This window comes from Halyomorpha halys, unplaced genomic scaffold, assembly GCF_000696795.3.
Source record: "Halyomorpha halys isolate HHAL.00 unplaced genomic scaffold, Hhal_1.1 Scaffold1437.1, whole genome shotgun sequence".
In the NCBI taxonomy this organism is placed as follows: domain Eukaryota; kingdom Metazoa; phylum Arthropoda; class Insecta; order Hemiptera; family Pentatomidae; genus Halyomorpha; species Halyomorpha halys.
In genome coordinates, this window is record NW_027108996.1 from 262,027 (window position 1) to 281,538 (window position 19,512).

At 31.3% G+C, this 19,512-nt stretch overlaps 2 protein-coding genes across 2 annotated transcripts in view; both read right to left on the reverse strand.

The window, feature by feature from the left end:
• Nucleotides 1–644: 644 nt before the first annotated feature.
• LOC106689723 (glucose dehydrogenase [FAD, quinone]) lies at nucleotides 645–10,649 on the reverse strand. The gene is made up of 11 exons (XM_014434864.3): nucleotides 10,512–10,649; nucleotides 7,784–7,959; nucleotides 7,370–7,540; nucleotides 7,027–7,298; nucleotides 6,749–6,843; nucleotides 5,811–5,952; nucleotides 5,612–5,740; nucleotides 5,105–5,261; nucleotides 3,149–3,359; nucleotides 2,815–3,030; nucleotides 645–879 (listed from the first exon to the last, which is right to left on the reverse strand). The coding sequence occupies exons 2-11, from the start codon at nucleotides 7,956–7,958 to the stop codon at nucleotides 693–695; spliced, it is 1,755 nt and encodes a 584-aa protein (XP_014290350.1). The 5' UTR covers nucleotide 7,959; nucleotides 10,512–10,649; the 3' UTR covers nucleotides 645–692.
• A 1,539-nt stretch (nucleotides 10,650–12,188) lies between these two features.
• LOC106689722 (glucose dehydrogenase [FAD, quinone]) overlaps nucleotides 12,189–19,512 on the reverse strand; it is a 15,248-nt gene continuing 7,924 nt past the window's right edge. Inside the window, exon 4 of the mRNA XM_014434863.3 lies at nucleotides 12,189–13,933. Coding sequence (XP_014290349.1) covers nucleotides 12,504–13,933 — 1,430 coding nt within the window. The 3' untranslated portion in view covers nucleotides 12,189–12,503. The remainder of the gene's footprint in view (nucleotides 13,934–19,512) is intronic.

Here is a 19,512-nt window from a genome sequence, read left to right on the forward strand (position 1 = left end):
GTTTAATAATAGTAGAAGTAAAAAGTTGACAAGAACCTGCTTGTAGATTCCAATTAATAATACACCTACTTGACAAATGCAACTTATCATTTACTACAAAAAACTCATATACACCAAACCTTCAAATTCCTCCCATATCCAATTTTTACTATCCAAAATCCTTGATGCTCTTTATTATGTCATAAATAAACTCATCAATCCCTTGCAGATTTGGCCTGTAATACTTGTACCTTGCCTTTAATCCAAAATTCTTACTCACCCAAAACAATCCCTGATAATCCTTCATGGCATCTGAAAAGAAGATTGCCACCAGATCTTCTAATTTAAAGCAATGATTGAAGTACCACCATGGGGTGGTTCCTTCCCAAGACTGCTCTGAAACATTTATCACATTTACTTGATTTTTTTTTTACAGTAATTTTCGTAAATACACGATTAAAAAAATAGTTGTAAAAGTTGATCCCCTATTATGTATAAAACATTTTTATTCAATTTCCATAGCCTTGAGAATTCTAAGCAATGAATTGTTCTACATCCCCGTTGAACCTGGAACCCTCAGGTTTTAAAGCTATTTGTACTCTACAAGTTCTATCTCCAAAATATTCTGAGGTAAGGGCATTCAATTTTGGTATTTTAAAAAACAAAACAAAAAAAATTTATTTACATATTAACCAGTTTACCATATTGTTGTTTTACGCTGACGACCAAGTTTGTTTGATGAATTGTGCACCTCGCTCGGCAACCATAATGACTGGAGCATTTGTGTTGCCTCCTGGAATGGTCGGTATTACAGAAGCATCCACGACTCGAAGTCCGTTGACCCCATGAAGGCTTAGTTGTGGACTTACTACTGCTCTACTGTCAGAATCAGGTCCCATTCTGTTACAACAATTAATACATTTTAGTCACTAATCATTTAGTTCAATTTAAAATTTTTTCTCTCACCCTACATTTCTTTTAACTATCTAATTATATAAATGGCCACGAATCATGGAAATAAATACCTATTATTAGGTAAGCATAGGCAGTTGAGTAGTGTTTATCTAGGCGGATCTACATGTTGGCCACTTGTCGGGATTCAGATACTTAGACAAATGCACGGTAAATAAAAAATACATCCAAGCGCCATATCCACATGCTCGTGTTTTTCAGAGGCAAACATGGCGTACGTACAAGTTGTTTCAACCATTGCCCTGGGATTATATTATTTTTATTCCCAAAAAATAAAGAAAACGTAAAATACGATAAAGAAGATGGTGGATGACAATTCACAAAAATTCGACCAGGTAAGCTCTAAATTCAACATCATTAGGTAAGCTTTAAATTCAACATTTCATAATCATGCTGTTAAGATTGTAAATTTTATCAATTACGTTCATTCTTCTTCCTGTATAAAGAATTAACTTATTCAGTAATGTGTTATTGAAGTTAAAGTGTAAAACTATTTCAGCCTATGGGGCTGAAAGTGGTGTCATTTTGTATTAAATATAAAAATTTTGAAGAGTTTCTTTATTAGACCAGTTAATCATTTTGTTTAAACTTATATTTATCAAGTAACAGCAAACACCTGTTATAACAGCTCTGAGTTGCAACTAAACATAGAACAATAATGGTTAGAGATGAATATTTAATCTTCGTTATTTTGCATAATATTGAGGAAAAATATCAAACTGTTATCGTTTATTCTAACTTTAAAAATTATATACCTCCATCATTATACGAATACAAGTGTAGTTTACTTTAGTAGAGGCACATCTGACAAAAAAAATATTTATGTTTTATTAGACGGTTTTGCGTAGAATTGAGTTACGTTATGAAAGCCATACTTGCTTTGGCGCTGTCTTTAGTATGACCCTATAAGGGGAAGAAACCCTAGTCTATGATAATTCTTTGTAATTAGTATAGTTCAAAACAAAATCAAACTTTTCTTTTGCCAGATGTACCATTATTAAAGTTGAGATATCGTCGGTGGCATTCCACTGATTGGGCATTTTCTTATTTTTACTGTAACAATCATTGATACTATTAAGTTTACTGGGTGAAATACAATTAGGATATGTATCAGGTTCGCAAAAATATAGGTCTTTTATCTAAATAATTTTTTCCAGATAGATTAACTACAAAATATGCTCTCATAAAAATTATTGTAATTCTCTTTTTATACTAGTATGAAGATTGAAATCTTTATCACGTAGGAATTTTTTAAAATCAAAAATGTTTATTATATATGTTGATGATTTATCGACGGTATGTGATTTTGAAGGTCATGACTGCAGTAAAGAAGAAATGAAAAATAGTTCTCAACCCCTCTATTGGGGGGGGGGATAAATAAATATTTGAGAACTATTAATTTCTTGACCGCAGCCCTTACCATCTCCCTAGAAAATATTTATGTACCATTAAAGACATAATACTAACCTACTAGCTTTACAGGCTGAGGTTAATAAGAATGTCCGCCATTATAATCTAAACTGAAACAGAAGGCAGCCAGATTGGCTCATATTCTTCTCATTTCCCAGGTACCTTATCCTTGCAGATGAGCTAAATTTTTGAAACTTAAATGTGTGATTAAACTATTTTTAAAATAGAAATGAATAAAAATTGAACCAAAAATTGATGAATCAACAGTTGAGTGAAGTTCTTTGGAAGCAATTTACGAAGATTAGCTTTAAGCGCGAGAGTTGTCGTAACTCTATATGATAAAATGCAAATAGTTTTTTTTTTTCAATCTTTTTATTATATTATGTTTTCTGCTACTGAATAGCACAAATAATATTTATTATGAATAAAATATTCCAGTGTAAAAAAACGTACCTGCAGGTTCCTACAGGATGGAATATAGTGGTGGTGTAATATTGAACCATGCATTGAATATACTCGTCTGTCAAAGGAGTCAGAGAACTGCATGCTGTGTAAAAATCCGGATAAAATGCTGACCCTAGTTTCTGAAAAGTCGGAGTATTCGACACAGCGACTGTATACTTCACACCTTCTATTCCTGTTTCGTAATCATAATCTGTCTCGTAATATCTGGTAAAAGAAAAAAAAAGAAATGATTTCTGTCATACTCTATTGGTAGAGCTTTGAGAACTAGTTTAATTATTGATATGAGTCACTAATTATTTTTTTAAACTAAGATTTTAAGTACCTTGGGTCCATTAGAGGTGGGTCGAAGGGGTTGGTACTCTGCAGGCGGATCGTGCCCCTGGTTTTAGGATGCAGCACTTGAGCCAGGCCGAACCACAGCTGCTTGTTGTTGTGCATGTCTGGTAATGAGGAAGTGAGGTGGATTTCGATGTCTGGGAAATCCAGCTCTCTTGGATTCATGCTCGTGTTAACGAAAGCAAGATTCTCAATTCCTTTTCAAAAAATTGGATTAAGTTGTGAATATACATTATCAACAAAATATTTGAGTAAGACATATCTTTGAATTCATCAAATCAATTGAATAAGATGAATTTTTATGAAATTATTTTGACAGTAAATATACTTTTTTATCAGCAGTTATGGTTTGAGAGTTTTTATAGTTGACAAATTGCACATAAGAAATAGAACTTGATGAGGGAGGCTTCTCTTATAGCATATCTATATTTGATTTAGCACTATCCCAAATACACAGGCAATTCAATAGAATCTGATTGGTGAGACCACGCATTTATTACATCTCTTAAGCACGAACGTTGGCTGTTCACTAAACCTCAATTTGCAAGGACTCGGTTGGATTACAACTGAACAAAGTTCAAGATAGTACAATGATGGAATAACCACTTCACTGGCGTAAATCAGGCACATGAAACATAACAGATTGACCTTGGTGGAGCTTCTGAAGATAAACTTAAGCCCCAAACGATAGGGATCTGAGGAAAGCCATTGTCAAATTAAAAAACTACTAGTAACAAGGCTTTGATAACCTGTCTGCCGAATTATTACAAGAAGGGGGAGACCAGCTATTCCAAGCTCTACGTAATATTCTCGTTGTGAAGTGGACTGAGGAAATGATACTCACAACTTAGAATGAAAAGGTTTTTTATCCTATTCACAAGAGGGATCGTTTACTACAATTTTATGGGCATCTTGATATTAAACTTATCCACTTGGTAAAACTTACTATAAATATTTAGTGTGTAGTGCGTATTCAGAGGGGTTTAATACTGACAATAGCATTCATCAAGGAGTATACCATATCTGCTTTTCAGTATTGGTTTGTAAAAAGCTAGAAGAGGAAAATCAATAATCCTGACAAGCAAAGTGAATTTTGGGCTAACCTGATGATTTCGAGATTGTTAAGAGATTCTAAGCTACCTAAGTGGAAGAAGCCTTACGTCGATAGTGCTGCTTGGAAGTTAGGACTTCCTGTCAATACCTCTCTAACCAAAAATTATATCCAGGTTGGCGCTTACTCACACTCATTTCGACTAAAATCAATATTAAATACATTAGTCACTAGGCGTTATTTTTTTACTGCGTCGGTTTATAAGAAGTAACTCGATATCGCGAGCCCCTCCTCCCCTCCCCCCCCCAAAAAAACAAAAGATTGTATAAGATTCTGATGAGACTAAAGTTTACATAAGGGTCAGAAGTATGGATCATCTCGAAGCCTGATGATATGGATCTCCTAAAATTTGAGAGAAAAATCCTGAAGCGTATTTACGGCATAGTGAAATATAAAGAAGGCACACGAAAAGAGGAGTACTCTTTAATTAATGAGTCTGTGTTGTAAGAATCGTCAAGCTCAGTAGCCTTCGCATACAATATCGCAAGGATGGGACCCCATGTGATCTCCAAAAACCTCATTAATCAGGAAATGTATGGCACCAGATCAAGATGCTTCGATTGGTGAATAATGTTAGAGAGGTACATTTATACTATTTTTTTTAATCTGTATTTTAATTCATCGAAACTCATACCTATATGTCACAGAAAATTCAAATTTGAACTTTTTTAAAACATCTAGAAATTTCAAACAGAAAACAGGAGCGTGTTAGAGTGTGGTCCAGTTCTGAACAAAGTAAAGTATTAATTAAAGTTACAAGTTTTTTTAATGATCGAGCACACCGTCAGACAAAACTTAATGAACATTCAACAATCGAATTTGACAACATACCAATAGGTACCGTGAGAGGACCTTGGCCATTCATGGTGTAGCTTAAAATTGAATCCAGTGACATGTATTGATCTTGTGTTATAGTTATCGGTTCATTAAGACTGAATACAACAGGTGTCCCATAGTGGTCATGAAGATTATTTCCAACTGGAAGATCCTGAAATGTTATAGATAGTAGTTTTTTAATAGTGGCACATAGAAGAATAAAGATATGCTTTCAATAGAATGCTAAGATTTAGTTAACGATTAAACCGATTCTCTTTGTGTACCATTATTATTGTAACACTTGATTTATGTTCTAAAAGGATAATGCCAGACGGTATTATACGTATATGTTTATTCTCAAGGTTATTATTAAAATATTTAAATGAATCAAACTATGATAGCAGCAATTGCTTCGTTGTAGCAATTTACTAAGTTTTGCTTATGCATTCCAACCAGGACAGAAAGGGTAAGTCATTCTATTGATTTCAAAATTATTTATATAAATTTTCAAAATATCCGTACCGCAATGATAGGTATTCCTAAATTACCAAGATGATCGGCTGGACCTATGCCAGAGAGCATCAGAAGTTGTGGTGTGTTTAAAGCACCAGCTGACATTATAACTTCTTTCTTGGCTTTTATTTCGAATGTCTGAGAACAAAATGTAAACATTATAATCAATTTAAGATAGAGTATATACTACAGAGTACATACACTGTACCTGACCACCTCTTTCAAATTGGACCCCAAATGCGGTTTTCGTATTTGGTTCGATTAGAATTTTTGTAACATATGATCCCTCAGCCACATGCAAGTTTGGTCTGTTACGTGCTGGTCCTAGGAACGCCTTTCCAGTGGAGCACCTATTTTCGTACAATACAATAAATGATAAAGAATTTCGATATCTATGTATACCCCCATTTCTATTACCAATGGTGTTAATATCAGACCTTAAAAACAACAAAGCGTCTACATAACTCAACTTTTAGTTTTGTAATAAGTTCAACTTTTTTTCTCCATTATGGTTATCAAAAAATTGATTATTATTATTTAATTAGATTCAAAATATTTTTTTTTGTTTTGCAGAAACTCTCTTGGAAAGTAGTTCTAATCATTTAATTGCTTTATTTGTTTTTTTAAAAATAGATATTTGGAATATTAAAATCAAAAAAATTAAAGAATGTCTTTAGGGAGGTAATTTTAGTTTAATTCGACTTAATTAAGGGAAGAATCAATCTTATCTACTCAGTTGCATGTAAGGCAGTGAGCACAAGAAAAGAAGGAAAGGCAGGTCTCAAAATGATACCATAAATATGTTTGGAATTCAATCTTCTAAATACATTCATGCCAAAATATTTTTTCTCTAAAATTTACGTTCGTTACGGCTCTGAACTAACTTCTATATACCCTTATATTTTCGTCCATTATGGTTTATTCTGATAAACGAGAACTATCAGAAATAGGAAATAGTCATTAACACTCAACATTTTTTTATTTTTAAATAGTGGTTCCGGATTCAAAAGACCTTGATAATTAAGTTAAACATAATTTTCGAAATAGAAAATTAAGTGATATCACGAAAAATGAAGGTAGTTGAAGTAATATGAGAAAAATATTTTTCTGGACTGTTAACTGCAGCCCCCTCATTGTGCATACTACCTTGATCCATTCCTGAGTGTTCCCTGTAAAATAGAGAATCCAGTCTGGTTCATAGCGTTTGGATCTACGATGTCAAATCCTAGTTCCTTACCCGCCTAGAAAATAGAGCACAATTTCTTAAATGATTTATATTACTGACTATAAAACAATTGTAATTACTTTTTAACACAAATACATTTTAAATTGCTGATGATCTTGGATTAGGGGTAATTTTGTTGGAAAAAAGAACCTTAAATTGGCTCTTTATCTAAGTATTAAAATAATCAAAATTCCCTTACCTGAAGAAACGCATCCTGTAGTGGGGTGTGATAGGCAGCCCTCGACACCGTTAACGGTCCGCCCACACCATGGAACTCGGTTTCACCATAATCTCTATTATCTTCAGAATACCTGAAGTATGGTAGAACTTCATCATATGACCATCCAATGTTACCATCGGCTGCCCACCCATCATAATCCTTTCTGTTCCCTCTGGCATAAACCATGAAGTTCAACGTACTGCTGCCCCCAATAACTCGGCCCCGAGGCCATTCGCACCTTCCTCCAGCCACTGTTGACAGAGTTCATTTGTTCAAACATGGAATAATACAAAATACACATTCCAAATCACCAATAACCTACACAAGCAGGCTCTTCGCTGTGGGACAGTTGTATAGTTCCAATCCAGTGGAGATCTCCACATATTAAAAGCTAGAAGCGGCGTGTCAGTGATAATATTTTCATCTGGTCCAACTTCCAATAGCAATATATTCCAGTTAGGATTTTCAGACAGTCTATTAGCCAGGACGCAACCTTCATATAAATAAAAATTAACAATGATTTAATAATATCATTTACCGAAAAATAATTTAGTGGACGACACATAAAATTAAAGCGGCATCTTCTAAACATAAGCCAGTAATTGTATTTCGCTTATATTGATGCTATTTTTACTAGCTCTTTGGAATATCTAAACTAAGTAACATGCCAATAACCTCATGTAAACATGAATTCGAAAATAAAAACTTTACATAAGAGAATTTGCTTTTGATTCACCTGCTGATCCTGCTCCAACTATTATGAAATCGTATGCTGGAAGTAGTTTAGTTGAAGGTATGTTGATGGGACGGAGATTCGGGTCGATAGAATTATAGTTGAACAACATTGTAGCTCCAAACAAGGCAACATAAAATGCAGTTAAAGGTGATATTGCTGAGCTGATGTCAAACATACTGAAAATCAGAGAGCATTATAACCAAATTTAAAGATATTTGATGTTGGCTTGGCTGTATGTCAGTTGATCCACTCTGATTTCTCTCTTTGAAGCTATTAAATGTCCCTAGTTTAAAAGAATTCATGTACTAACACTAATTTTCTGAAATATTTTTTATAAAGATCTATATTAATTATTATTTATATTAGTATTATATGAGAATGTTTTGTATTTGATTACATGGATCAGTCCATTTTATATTTTTAATTTTATCAAAGTTAGTTTTAAGAATATTCGTCTGTGGTAATTAGTTTAGAGTTTTATCCAAACATTTTGTGGAAATATGTGTCTCTACCAGTGATTCCTAACTGGGCTTCCATGAAATTATTAAAGAACAGGTCATGTCATGTTACTGACACAGTTTTGAAACTTACCATCTCAGATTGTTTGTAATTTTAAACAGGTTTTATCTAGATATCGAGCTTTTATTAGATTTTGCTGAAGAGATGGCATTTGGCACTTTATTTTTATCAAATTATTGCATAGGGATTCCACGATTTTTTGACTTCTACCAAAAGAGTTCTGCCATTTTCCTTCTAGTACCAAAAGGGTTCCACCTTCAAAAAAAGGTTGGGAATCTCTGATCTATACTGCATTAGATTAAGATTTTTTTCCCCTTTCCACGCTAGTGTATTTATTTATTTAATAAATTTTATTTTGTACTTATGAGGATAAATTCATGTAGATATTTGAATGTTATACTAATAGATACTAACTCCTAATGTTACAGGTAGATCAGTTGGAACCACTAACAATTATTTTTCAACTTTTTATATTATACATACGTTCAATATAATGCATTTATTGCTTTACTTATTTATATGGAAATAGATTGTACAACTTAAAAAAAAAAAGAAAAATAAATTAGTTCAAAACACCGAAATGACAGATAAATAAAAATAACTTTGGGTCCCTCAGGTCTACCTGTTGCATTGAGGGCTTAGAATTTTTTTTTTGGAATTCCAATTTATAATTTTTATTTTTACCTAAGAGTAAGGAAAATAGAAAAAGTTTTTATTTTATTAAAAAGAAATTTATACTATTAATTCTGATATTTTTTTTTTTGGACAAAACAAATTTTAATTTAACCTCTTTTTTTCTACCTTCAAATTTTAATAATCATAATTTTAAAAAAATATGTATAATGAATATTATTTAGATTAAGGTATATTTGTTGGCAAGATTATTTTACCATGATTTTAATTTACTATCGAAATGCTGTGATGTATACAGCTCTCACGCCAATGTCAGGAACACTTCAAAAAATATAATTCTGTGACATCTATTCTAAAAAAAATTTAATTTATTTCTAAATTATTAAATTATTTTTTTTTTAGAATAGATGTAATGGAATTATATTTTTTTGCATCGTGATAATGTTCCTAATGATGCCAAAACATCTTGAAAGTAAATTAAAATTATTTTGGAATAATCTTGCCTTTAATTATTAAAGAAAAATTATTCCTAAGGGTTTTCTGTTGCAATATTGAATTAAAACCAATTCCTCATTCAGAATATTTCTCGTATATTTTAATACTTTTACAATTATAGTTATTTTTTGTATAAAAATCTAATGGTTTTTGAGTATTACAGAAATTTATATATTTTGAAACATTGTCAAATTGTTGAAGGGTGTAAGTAAATCTTTATTTCTCTATTTAGTAGATATGAGAGAATATCTTGTGGAATTTATTTAAATAATTCTTTATTTTTATGCATAAATTGAACCACTCTGTTATATTTAGACAATGTTAACACTAAATCTTTTAGATTATTATTTTTTTTTTTAATTATGGCTTGTAGCAATGAGGCCTATTGTTTGCAATAGATTATTTAATTTTTTTTATATAGTTTTACTTTTTTGGATTACTAAGATGGTTTATTACTTTTTACAATTAAGAAGTTAGTTATTTTTATTACAATCAGATTATGTTAATTTGAGAATATTTACATTGTTTTTAAACTTGACTGAATTCATGTTCAAGAAACCAATAAAGGATAACATTTTTTTTTTTTTTTTTTAAGTTAGTATTGAAAATTCAATTACTAACAACGTCAACATGAAATAATAAATAAAATTGATTTGTACTCCTTCAATGAATCACAACGGTAGTTAAAGCCCAGCTTAATACATTACTAAAATAGAGAAGTATTCTATCAAAAGTTAATATCGACTTCTCAAAAGTAAAGATTTTTTTGTCAAATTAAAATTATACATCTAGAATTTATAAAGTTTTTCTCAAAATATAAATTTAACTTATCTAGAAGGGTTTCTCCGATAAGTGGATATGTTGACTTTTCTTATAATATTCCCCACATATATAAAAGATCTATTAGTTAAAGTACGTCTTAGCTCTGTTTGTTTTTCTGACAGCTCAGGTATCTCAGTGTATTATTTTAGATTAATTAGATATAATTTGATCAACTAGTAGATATCTTGTGAATTTTATTTTTTACGACTTTTATCAAAAATGGTACCTAGATAGTTTATCTTGCTATATAAAACTTTACCTTTCAGTTTCCTCCGTCCCACCTGTTGTCTTCTGCCTTGAAGCCTGTTGCTACTTTGATAAGAGCAAGGATCTAGTTAGTATTGACTCATCTATATATACATGAAGTGCTTCACTATCAATAGTTTTAAGGTAACTGATTGCATATATTTACTTAAAAAATATGTTCTACTCCACTTTTTTTAAAATTTGTGCATATTTTTCTATTGAATATTTCTTCCAACTTTGAAAAATTGATAATTTTCTACTACTTAGCATTCATTCATTTTTATAAATGAAATTTACTATTGCTCTAATTTAAAAACAAAAAACAAATTAAAGATGATAAAAAAAAAATTTTGGATAGTTTGTACATTGTTATTATTTATTTAACTCGAGAATCAATTATATTTAGTTTTGAATGATTATATTTTGAAATGAAAGTTATTACAATTAACCCATCATCATTTTATGCTTCATCTCAATAATTAATCTAATTGTTAAATGGAAGTTCAATCATAATTGACTTCTGGATTATTTTATTGAAAGTTTATTGACTAAAATATTCACCTCACTATAGAAAAATTTGTATCTGGCTTTTTATGCTCAAATTTTTTATAAGTCAAAAATGTTAACGAATGGAGTAGTTGATAAATCTATTGAGAATTTAAATGAGTGTGCAAGAACCTTGAAAATTAACTTTACCTCTAGCATAAACATTGGAGGTGAAAATGGACCTCATTGTTATCTCTCATTGATCTGTACGGCTAAGAGGGTGTAGACAGAGTGGTACAGATCGAAGATGATCTGATGATGAAGGAATATAACAGTTCCGCATTACTAGTTGGCAAATAATCATCTTTTTTTATGATACCATCCTTTGAGTTTGGGCCTTACTAGGGACAGTTTTTAATACAGATATCTTGTAACTTAATCGTCTTATTGTGTTTTGGTCCTCAGCCAGTTGACAGCTTGTTGCTGCTTATTTCCCATAATTGCTGGACTGGGTCATGAATAGTGGTATTAGTTACTCCAAGCATTGCTACAATGTATTAGAGGCTCTGCCTTTCTCTATGGGCTATGTCTTCATTCAGATGAACCATTATTCTTAACCAAAATTGATAAAGAAGGAAAAAATCAACTACGTGAAGTTGAAAAATTGATGTTAAAAGGTACAATAACCTATTCATAATTGAGAAGAATTAAGTCCTATAAACCAAACAAATGAAAGATTATTTCTTCCTCTTTTGAGGCTGAATGAATTATTTTCATGTATATTATCCCAGCCTACTCAAAACTAACCAAATTACCCACAAAATTGCTCATAATCAGCCTTTATAATCAGAAACATTGGGTGTTCGATTTTTTTTTTTTTTATGTTGAGTGTATAAAGATAAATAAATTATTTATATATTTATTGAAAGGAATATGGTCCGGGTGCGGCCAAAAAAAAAACTCAAATAGTAGAATTATACTATTTGAATTTTTTTTTTTTTACCGCACCCGGACCATATTCCTTTCATCTTTACACACGGTCAATCAATAATCTTCCATTATACATTTATTGTTCAACCTACAAAGCTTCACTTCTAAATTATTACTATTCAAGCTTTTCAGCATTGATTGTAAATAGAGAAAAAGGTATATTACTAAAATATTTATTAATTATTTGTAAAAAAATTTATTTTGTTTAATGCTGAACAAAGATTTGAAATTTTTATCAAACCCCTTAGGATGCAAGAATTTAAATAATTTTCATTCATTTATACAGATATCCTCTACTCATACTCGTTCGTATACTTAATAAAATAATACAATTTTTCTTGCAACTTTTTAAAAAATTATATATTTAAAAAGTTGTATTGAATATAAATAGCATTTTCCTTATTTAGTTAAATATTTTATAAAAGTTTATGTTTAGTTACTTTTTTGAGAGCAGTCTTTATTCCTCCATCTTCTTTTACCTCTTTTGTCTTTTTCTCAACCTCCAAATTTGACTCATTAGTTATATACTTTACTGGGGGATCTGTGTTGGTTGGTTGTAATAAGCTTTTATAATATCGGCTCCACGTTCGGCAATCATTATTGTTGGGGCATTGGTATTTCCTCCTGTCACAAAGGGCATGATTGAGGCATCGATGACTCGTAGGTTTTCTATTCCATGAACTCGAAGATGTGGATTAACCACAGATTCTGTATCAGTGCTCGGTCCCATCTTACATGTACCCACGGGATGAAATATAGTTGTTGTGTATGTCATTGCTACACAAGAGTAAAATTCTTCACTGTACACTGTATAATTATTACAAAGAGAAAGTAATTGCAACTGAATAGCATTATTATAAATTTCCATTGCTGTCGAGTTCGCTACTGCGGACACATATTTCAGTGCTTGTACTGCTGCTTCTAGATCCTCAGATTCAGTGAAATAATTCGGATTTAGCAAGGGATATTCATAGGGGTTTGTTGATTGTAATGTTATTCTTCCCCTACTTTTCGGGTGAATGATCAACCCTAAACCAAACCAAATGCTGCTGTAACTTTCCAAATTTAAATTAAATGATGTGAAATGTATTTCAGTGTCTGGATAATCGAGGGATGAATTTGAAAAAGTGGAATTTAAAAATGCTATCGCTTCGATCCCTATTGGCGTTGTCAGTGGGCCAGTTCCATTTGGCTGTGAATATTCTACAATAGCTTCAATGTTTTCATAAGATGAGGCTGTGATCGCTACTGGAGGATTGGTTTTATAATAAAGAGGTGCACCACAGTGATCTTGAAGGTTGTAACCTACACTCAAATTCTGAATCACAGGAATTCCAAATCTATTCAATTCATCAGCTGGACCGATTCCAGAAAGCATTAACAGCTGAGCTGAATTGATCGAACCTGCTGATATTATGACTTCCTTTTTAGCTGTTACATTTATTTGTTGGTTGTTCCTTATAAACGTGACACCGACTGCTTTGTTGTTGATAAAATTTATTTTAGTCACAAACGATTCTTCCGCAACATTAAGGTTAGTTCGATTTCTCACTGGCCTTAAGAATGCTTTTCCTGTTGAACATCTTGAGCCATTTCTTAATGTACCTTGTAATGCCATAAACCCAGTTTGTTTCTGTGCATTAATGTCTCTAACTTGAAAGCCTATCTCTTCTCCACCTGCTAGATAAGCATTTAACAATGGCGTCTGATAGTTTACATTAGATACAGTCTGGTAACCTCCAGTGGAATGGTAAGTTGTGTCCATTGCATATATTGGATTCCTGTTGTCCTCTGATAGGCGGAAGTATGGTAGAACTTCCTCATAAGACCAACCAGGGTTTCCTAGAGCTGCCCAGCCATCATAATCTCTTCTATTACCTCTTACGTATACCATAAAATTGATTGTACTGCTTCCTCCTATTGCTCTTCCTCTTGGCCAAACACAAATCCCATCAGTTTCTGTAACAAAGAGTACTCATAAGTGATTCGTATTTTTCTATTTTATTTTAAAAATATTATTTATAATTTGGTGTGAGGTTGTAGGGCTTAAGTTTTAATATGCAACTGAACCGAGGGGTAGACTAAAACGTAGATGGGAGGACTGCGTTAAAACTGATTTAGCAGCATTGGATTTGGAGAGGCATCACTGGAAGGATGTATGTAGAGAGCGATTGGTGGTATTGGCATCAAACCTTCGGGTTTGTTAGGCCTTCATTATTATTATTATATTTAAATATACCTATATTCTCTTTAAATGTTATATTATGATGATGATATTGGAATATGAGTGAGTTTGATATCAATTCATCTACATATATGAACTACTGTACAAATTTACATACTATGTTTTTTCAAAATGTTCAATGCCATAATAGAAATGTTTAAAACTATTGAACTCCTTGATTTAAAAAAAAAAATCTAAACTGCTCTTATTTGAATGGTAATTAAATTACCAGCAAATCAAAAATAAAATCATTAAATTTGTTTCATTATTTGGAAAGATATGACCTATTGAACTTACATCTATATTTTTTAAATTTTTGTTGCTTAATTTAGGCAGGTTCTCTTTGAATTTTTTTTCATAATACCTTGAAAGCTGTGAACAGCCTAACATTCTAAATGTTTATTTGAATGATAGTTAATTGTCTACATAAATCCTAATTAGACCAATATTAGAAATAAGACATGAAACAGTTTTTGTAATATAGTTTACATAAATTTAAATTTAAAACAATAATTTAACCATAATTTTATTAGCCTACTTTACTGAAGATGTTTTGATTTTTACTTTTATGTATATTTTAATGTTCTTTTCCTTTTTATGTATTTTTTCCTTCTTCTATGCCAGCGTATTTGCTCCTTTCTTAAGCAGATAGTTAATTCTAATATGGTTACAATATGTACCCTTCTTATAAATAAATAAGAAATTTTAAAATGAAATAAGAAACCCCTCAATCTTAGGTTTTCTGTAAGATCTGTTCTGAACCCAATTTAACATCAATAAGATGAGTTTTTGAGATGAATAAAGAAATAACCAACTTTATCATAATAACTTTGCGAATTAAGGATTGTTGAAGATTGAAGGATATTCAAAGAATAAAAAAGCTCATTTAATAAAACACGAATGAAAATTTTATAGTATTTTATTTGCTTTTCTTAGTTAATCTTGGCTGTTATAAAACTGAATAAATTAATTATTTAAAATTAAACCTGTCCCGCTAAAATCTGTGAGGGGTTAGAGGTGCTCTACTTTGTATGGAAGTACCGAGAATGATTAAATACGATGGAAAAATAAGAAACAGAGAAACGAAAATCAAACAATGATATAGTTTCAAAAAAAAAAAATTAAGCTAAATAATATGTAAAACGTTATTTCAAATATTTTTAAAATTTTGAATAATGATTGATGAAACAGTTAATTGAACATTTTGAGTAGGTCTCAAAAATAACAATTTACAAAAAATAGAAAACTTCAATAATAACCAATATATTTAAGGAAATATGCAGTGATATGCCGTCCCTTAAAAGAAATGGGAATATTTTGTAGTATTTTATATTTTTTTAAATTAAATTATTTTTTTTACGTAATTAATATAAAATTATATTAATCGATTTAGTCTGCTAACTGATGTAATAAATAATCATACTCCGGTTTTAATAGGAAATTCACGCACCACTCTCCTACGACTGGCACACCTTTCCGCTTCTGTCTTTTGTCTGGATCTGCTGTTCTTGGCCACGATGACTGCCAGGTCGTCTACATAAGCCGTGGCAAGGAACCCCTTGTCCTCTAGTTCCCCCAGCAACTCATCGAATACTAGCTTCCACAGAGCTGGTCCTAGGACTAAACCCTGTGGACCTCCTCTTTCGATTTTTCTCTTGACCTCGTAGTAGTGACCCCTGATCCAACACTCCTGTTATTGAGGTAACTACCTACGAGGGAGAATAGATTACTGGGGGTGTTGAGCTCTTGCAACCGCTGGAGTACATGGGGCCACCAAATGCTGTCGAAGGCGGAAGAGATGTCAAACATTATCAATAAGACATATTTCTCTGCCCTCTCCTCCACGTCCCTACACACTTGTAACGGCTTAACCTTCCCCAGTGCCACCCTGTACGGAACACCCTAGGGATTCTTTTCTGATTCCTCTACGATAAATTTGTCCCAGGATTTCTTCTTCTGGCAACGCACTCCGTTTCGGTATACCCTATACCTATGCCTAGATTCTTCTCGGAGTGCAGGCCTCCTCTCATCATTTCTGCACTCCTGGTACCTACGCCTGGCTCTGTAGTATTCTTTTTTTAACTGTGTTAGAGCCGGCGTCCACCATGGGACCGGACGTACTCTCGCCCTTTGGCGATGGAGGGTAATACTCGCCGCTTCAGTGATGGCGCCCGTAAGCATTGCCACTCTTTGGTCAATCTCGGGCTTCTCATCTATCGGGGTCATCTCCCATTCTCTGTCCAGAAGAGAACCATACCTTCTGATTGATGGCTGCAAAGTTCAGTTGAAAATAATCATTTCTTTTCTTGCATATGTTTTTCTGGGTGTGGGATACATCTAAAGAAGAGAGGAATCTTACTTTCCACTGGTAACTACGTAAAAATGATAATATTAATACACTCTTAGGTTGGTGGGTAGTGGATCGTTTAACGTTTTTTAAATAGAAAAAAAAAAAAGTAGACAGTCTTCATTGGACTACATACTGAATATATATACTATAGACATTTTGATACTAGTGTTAAAAGAAAGTCTAGATTATTCCCTTTATTAAAAAAAAAAAAAAAAATGGTGCATACAAAACTTTCACTTTGATTTGAAATTAATCCTCACTAGTTTCAGAACTGAAACTTGCAGAAAAACAGAAGTATAGCATTTTACAAAAATTTATAATTTGATTTAAACCATTCCTTCAATGCTTTATTGTTATAAAAATTATATTTAAAATTCTAAGAAAGATTTTATGAAGTTATCTTGTCAATTAAATGGCCCATATGTAGGTTAAGAGGTATTATAATATATTAAAGTGTTGTCAAGAAAATGTTACCAGGCTGCCGAAACGGAAAACCTCTTGAGCCTGCCAGTTAAAACTCGTTTTAAAACAGATCTTTTCTTTATGCATTTCTCATCATTCTCTATTATATGAATTTCTTTGTTAATATTATGCTTACTAAAATCTTTGGCTTTCCAGCAATATTTAATACTTCTATATCACTATTCTTATCTCCGGAAATGTTTTTTCAACCTGGAACAAACATTCTTCCTCGTATATCCTAAGGTTAATTATCAAATCCTTTCATAGTTTATATTTATCCATTTTTAATGACAAGTAAAAATGTGAGATGGGTATTTTCATATTATAGAGGAAGATTTTTTTTAATAATACGCATTTAAGCCCTGTTAGACTATTTCATTGAGGATTAAACCTCTCTGATATTAAAGATCGCCTAATTTTATATTTATCGACTGAGTTTAATCAACATCGTTGGAGCTGTTTTTGAGAAAATTGAAAAATCGATTCTATAAAATTGTTCTTCTGCTTAGCTGATTTTAACAAAAAAGTTGCTCCCACATCCCAGGCATACATCTGTTCTAAATATGCAATTTCAGTGTCATACTACTTTTGTTTTTGAACCACACACCATTTTGTGGGACTTGTTTATTTGAATTAAGGGGACCTTAAAACGCGTATTTCCGTCGTAAACTGGAATTCAAAATTTCTAACGATCTTAGTACTTTCCCTTACTATATTTTTCATACATATATAAGTGAAAGTAATAAAAAGTTAATAGTGTATCCTGAAAATGATCATAATTAAATGTACTCTACAAAATATATGCCAGCATTTTCTATTGCTTGTTTTTTTTGTGTTAAAGTTTATTTTTTTTTTAAGATTAATGTTGCCAAATTTGAAACTTAATTTCATCATACTTATGATTGATGCATCCACTGGCCTTCTAATAAATGTATAATCTATAAGGTAGAGTTAAGAAAGTTCTTTTGTTTTCTAAATACTTTTAAAGTGTTATACAAAAAGAGAAAATGTTGATGTTTTGTTTTATAAGTAGAAAATTGTAAATTGATGAAAGTGCCAATAAAAATTAAAACTAAGTGTGTTCAGGAAGTAATAAACAATGAAATAAAATAGATATAATTTATAGAACAAACATTTCTTTTATTTTCGTTTGTCTATATTATTATATGCTTGTCTTTTTCCGATGATTTTTTCCATTATGTTGTATCATTCAAATTTTTTTATTTATTTCATAATCATTATTTTTTATGTGCATCTGTATTTATTTGATTTTTTTATTGACTTCTTTATTGTAGCACTGATGTTGGCCTACATCGTTTGGCTGAAATGCCGTGGTTGACAGATTTCATCATTATTTTGAGGTGAAAAGATTAAGAAGTGTCTATCAAGTCTTATCAATGATTGTGTGTGAAATTAATAGTTAAAAGGTAAACTATTCTTCTTTCTTTCCTCTTTTGTTTGTGATCTTTTTATATGTTTTGTTTTGAATAATTATTATAAATATAGTTCAACTGAAATGAGTAAGTATTTTTACGTAATTTATCAGTAAAATTAACAGAATTGGGCTAATTCTTTTTTCATCTTTATTTCATATTTATCATACTTATATAGCCTTCCCGACATGATTTCCTGGCTAGATTTAAAATAAATAAAAAAATTATTATGAAGATTTGGTTTCTATTGCTTTACTCCTTATTGCTCTGTACCCTTAACACAACAGAATGGTATAGGACGAATATAAAAATGGTTAGATTGTAATAACTCGGGATGATAATAATCTTAGCAAATGATCAATTTAATGAGCAGGACCATAAAGCTGATATACACTGTATGTCTACAGAGCTCTCTTATATATACAAAGAGTACTGGAACCCTAAATGATACAAAGAAACCTAAAGCTGAAGATGAACAATGCCATAAATAGTAATATATAATTGTTAGATAACTTATTTATAATCCCTGATTTTAAATTTCAGTAATTCCTTAAAGTTTATCATATATATAATTTAATAATTGATGGAATAAGTGCCAGTTTAAAATTATTGAATAATTTTGATTTTTAATGGTCTATGAAACGTAGAGTATGCCTATTGGTAAGCTAAATGTTCTTAATTTTTTTTTTAACATGGCTATTTTGAATATGAGCCATTCGGTTGTAAAACATGGTATCTGAAATTTTTTGTGAATTGAAGTTTTTTTTTATATCTGATTCTTTAAAACTGATTTAACAGTTTTTTAAAAACCATAAATTTCTTTTTAAGTAATATAATATTGGTATTAAGTTTTGGTAAGTGATAACTGGTTGGAAGTAAAAGATGATAACTGACAAAGATGACCGCCATATGCAGTCTGTTTCTTAATGATAAGAAAATTTAATCCAATATTTTCAATGTCAGCAACAGTTCTGACAGGAGTCTTATGATTATAGCAATGCTGAAGACCTAAACATTATAGCAATGCTGAAGACCTAAACATTATAGCAATGCTGAAGACCTAAACATT

Bases quoted from the DNA above. Each gene is read 5' to 3' on its own strand.
- LOC106689723 (XM_014434864.3), bottom strand. From the start codon at position 7,958: ATGTTTGACATCAGCTCAGCAATATCACCTTTAACTGCATTTTATGTT. The intron at 7,541-7,783 runs GTGAATCAAAAG...ATTTATATGAAG, and splicing joins AGTTGGAGCAGGATCAGCAG to GTTGCGTCCTGGCTAATAGA. The intron at 7,299-7,369 runs GTAGGTTATTGG...CTCTGTCAACAG, and splicing joins ACAGCGAAGAGCCTGCTTGT to TGGCTGGAGGAAGGTGCGAA.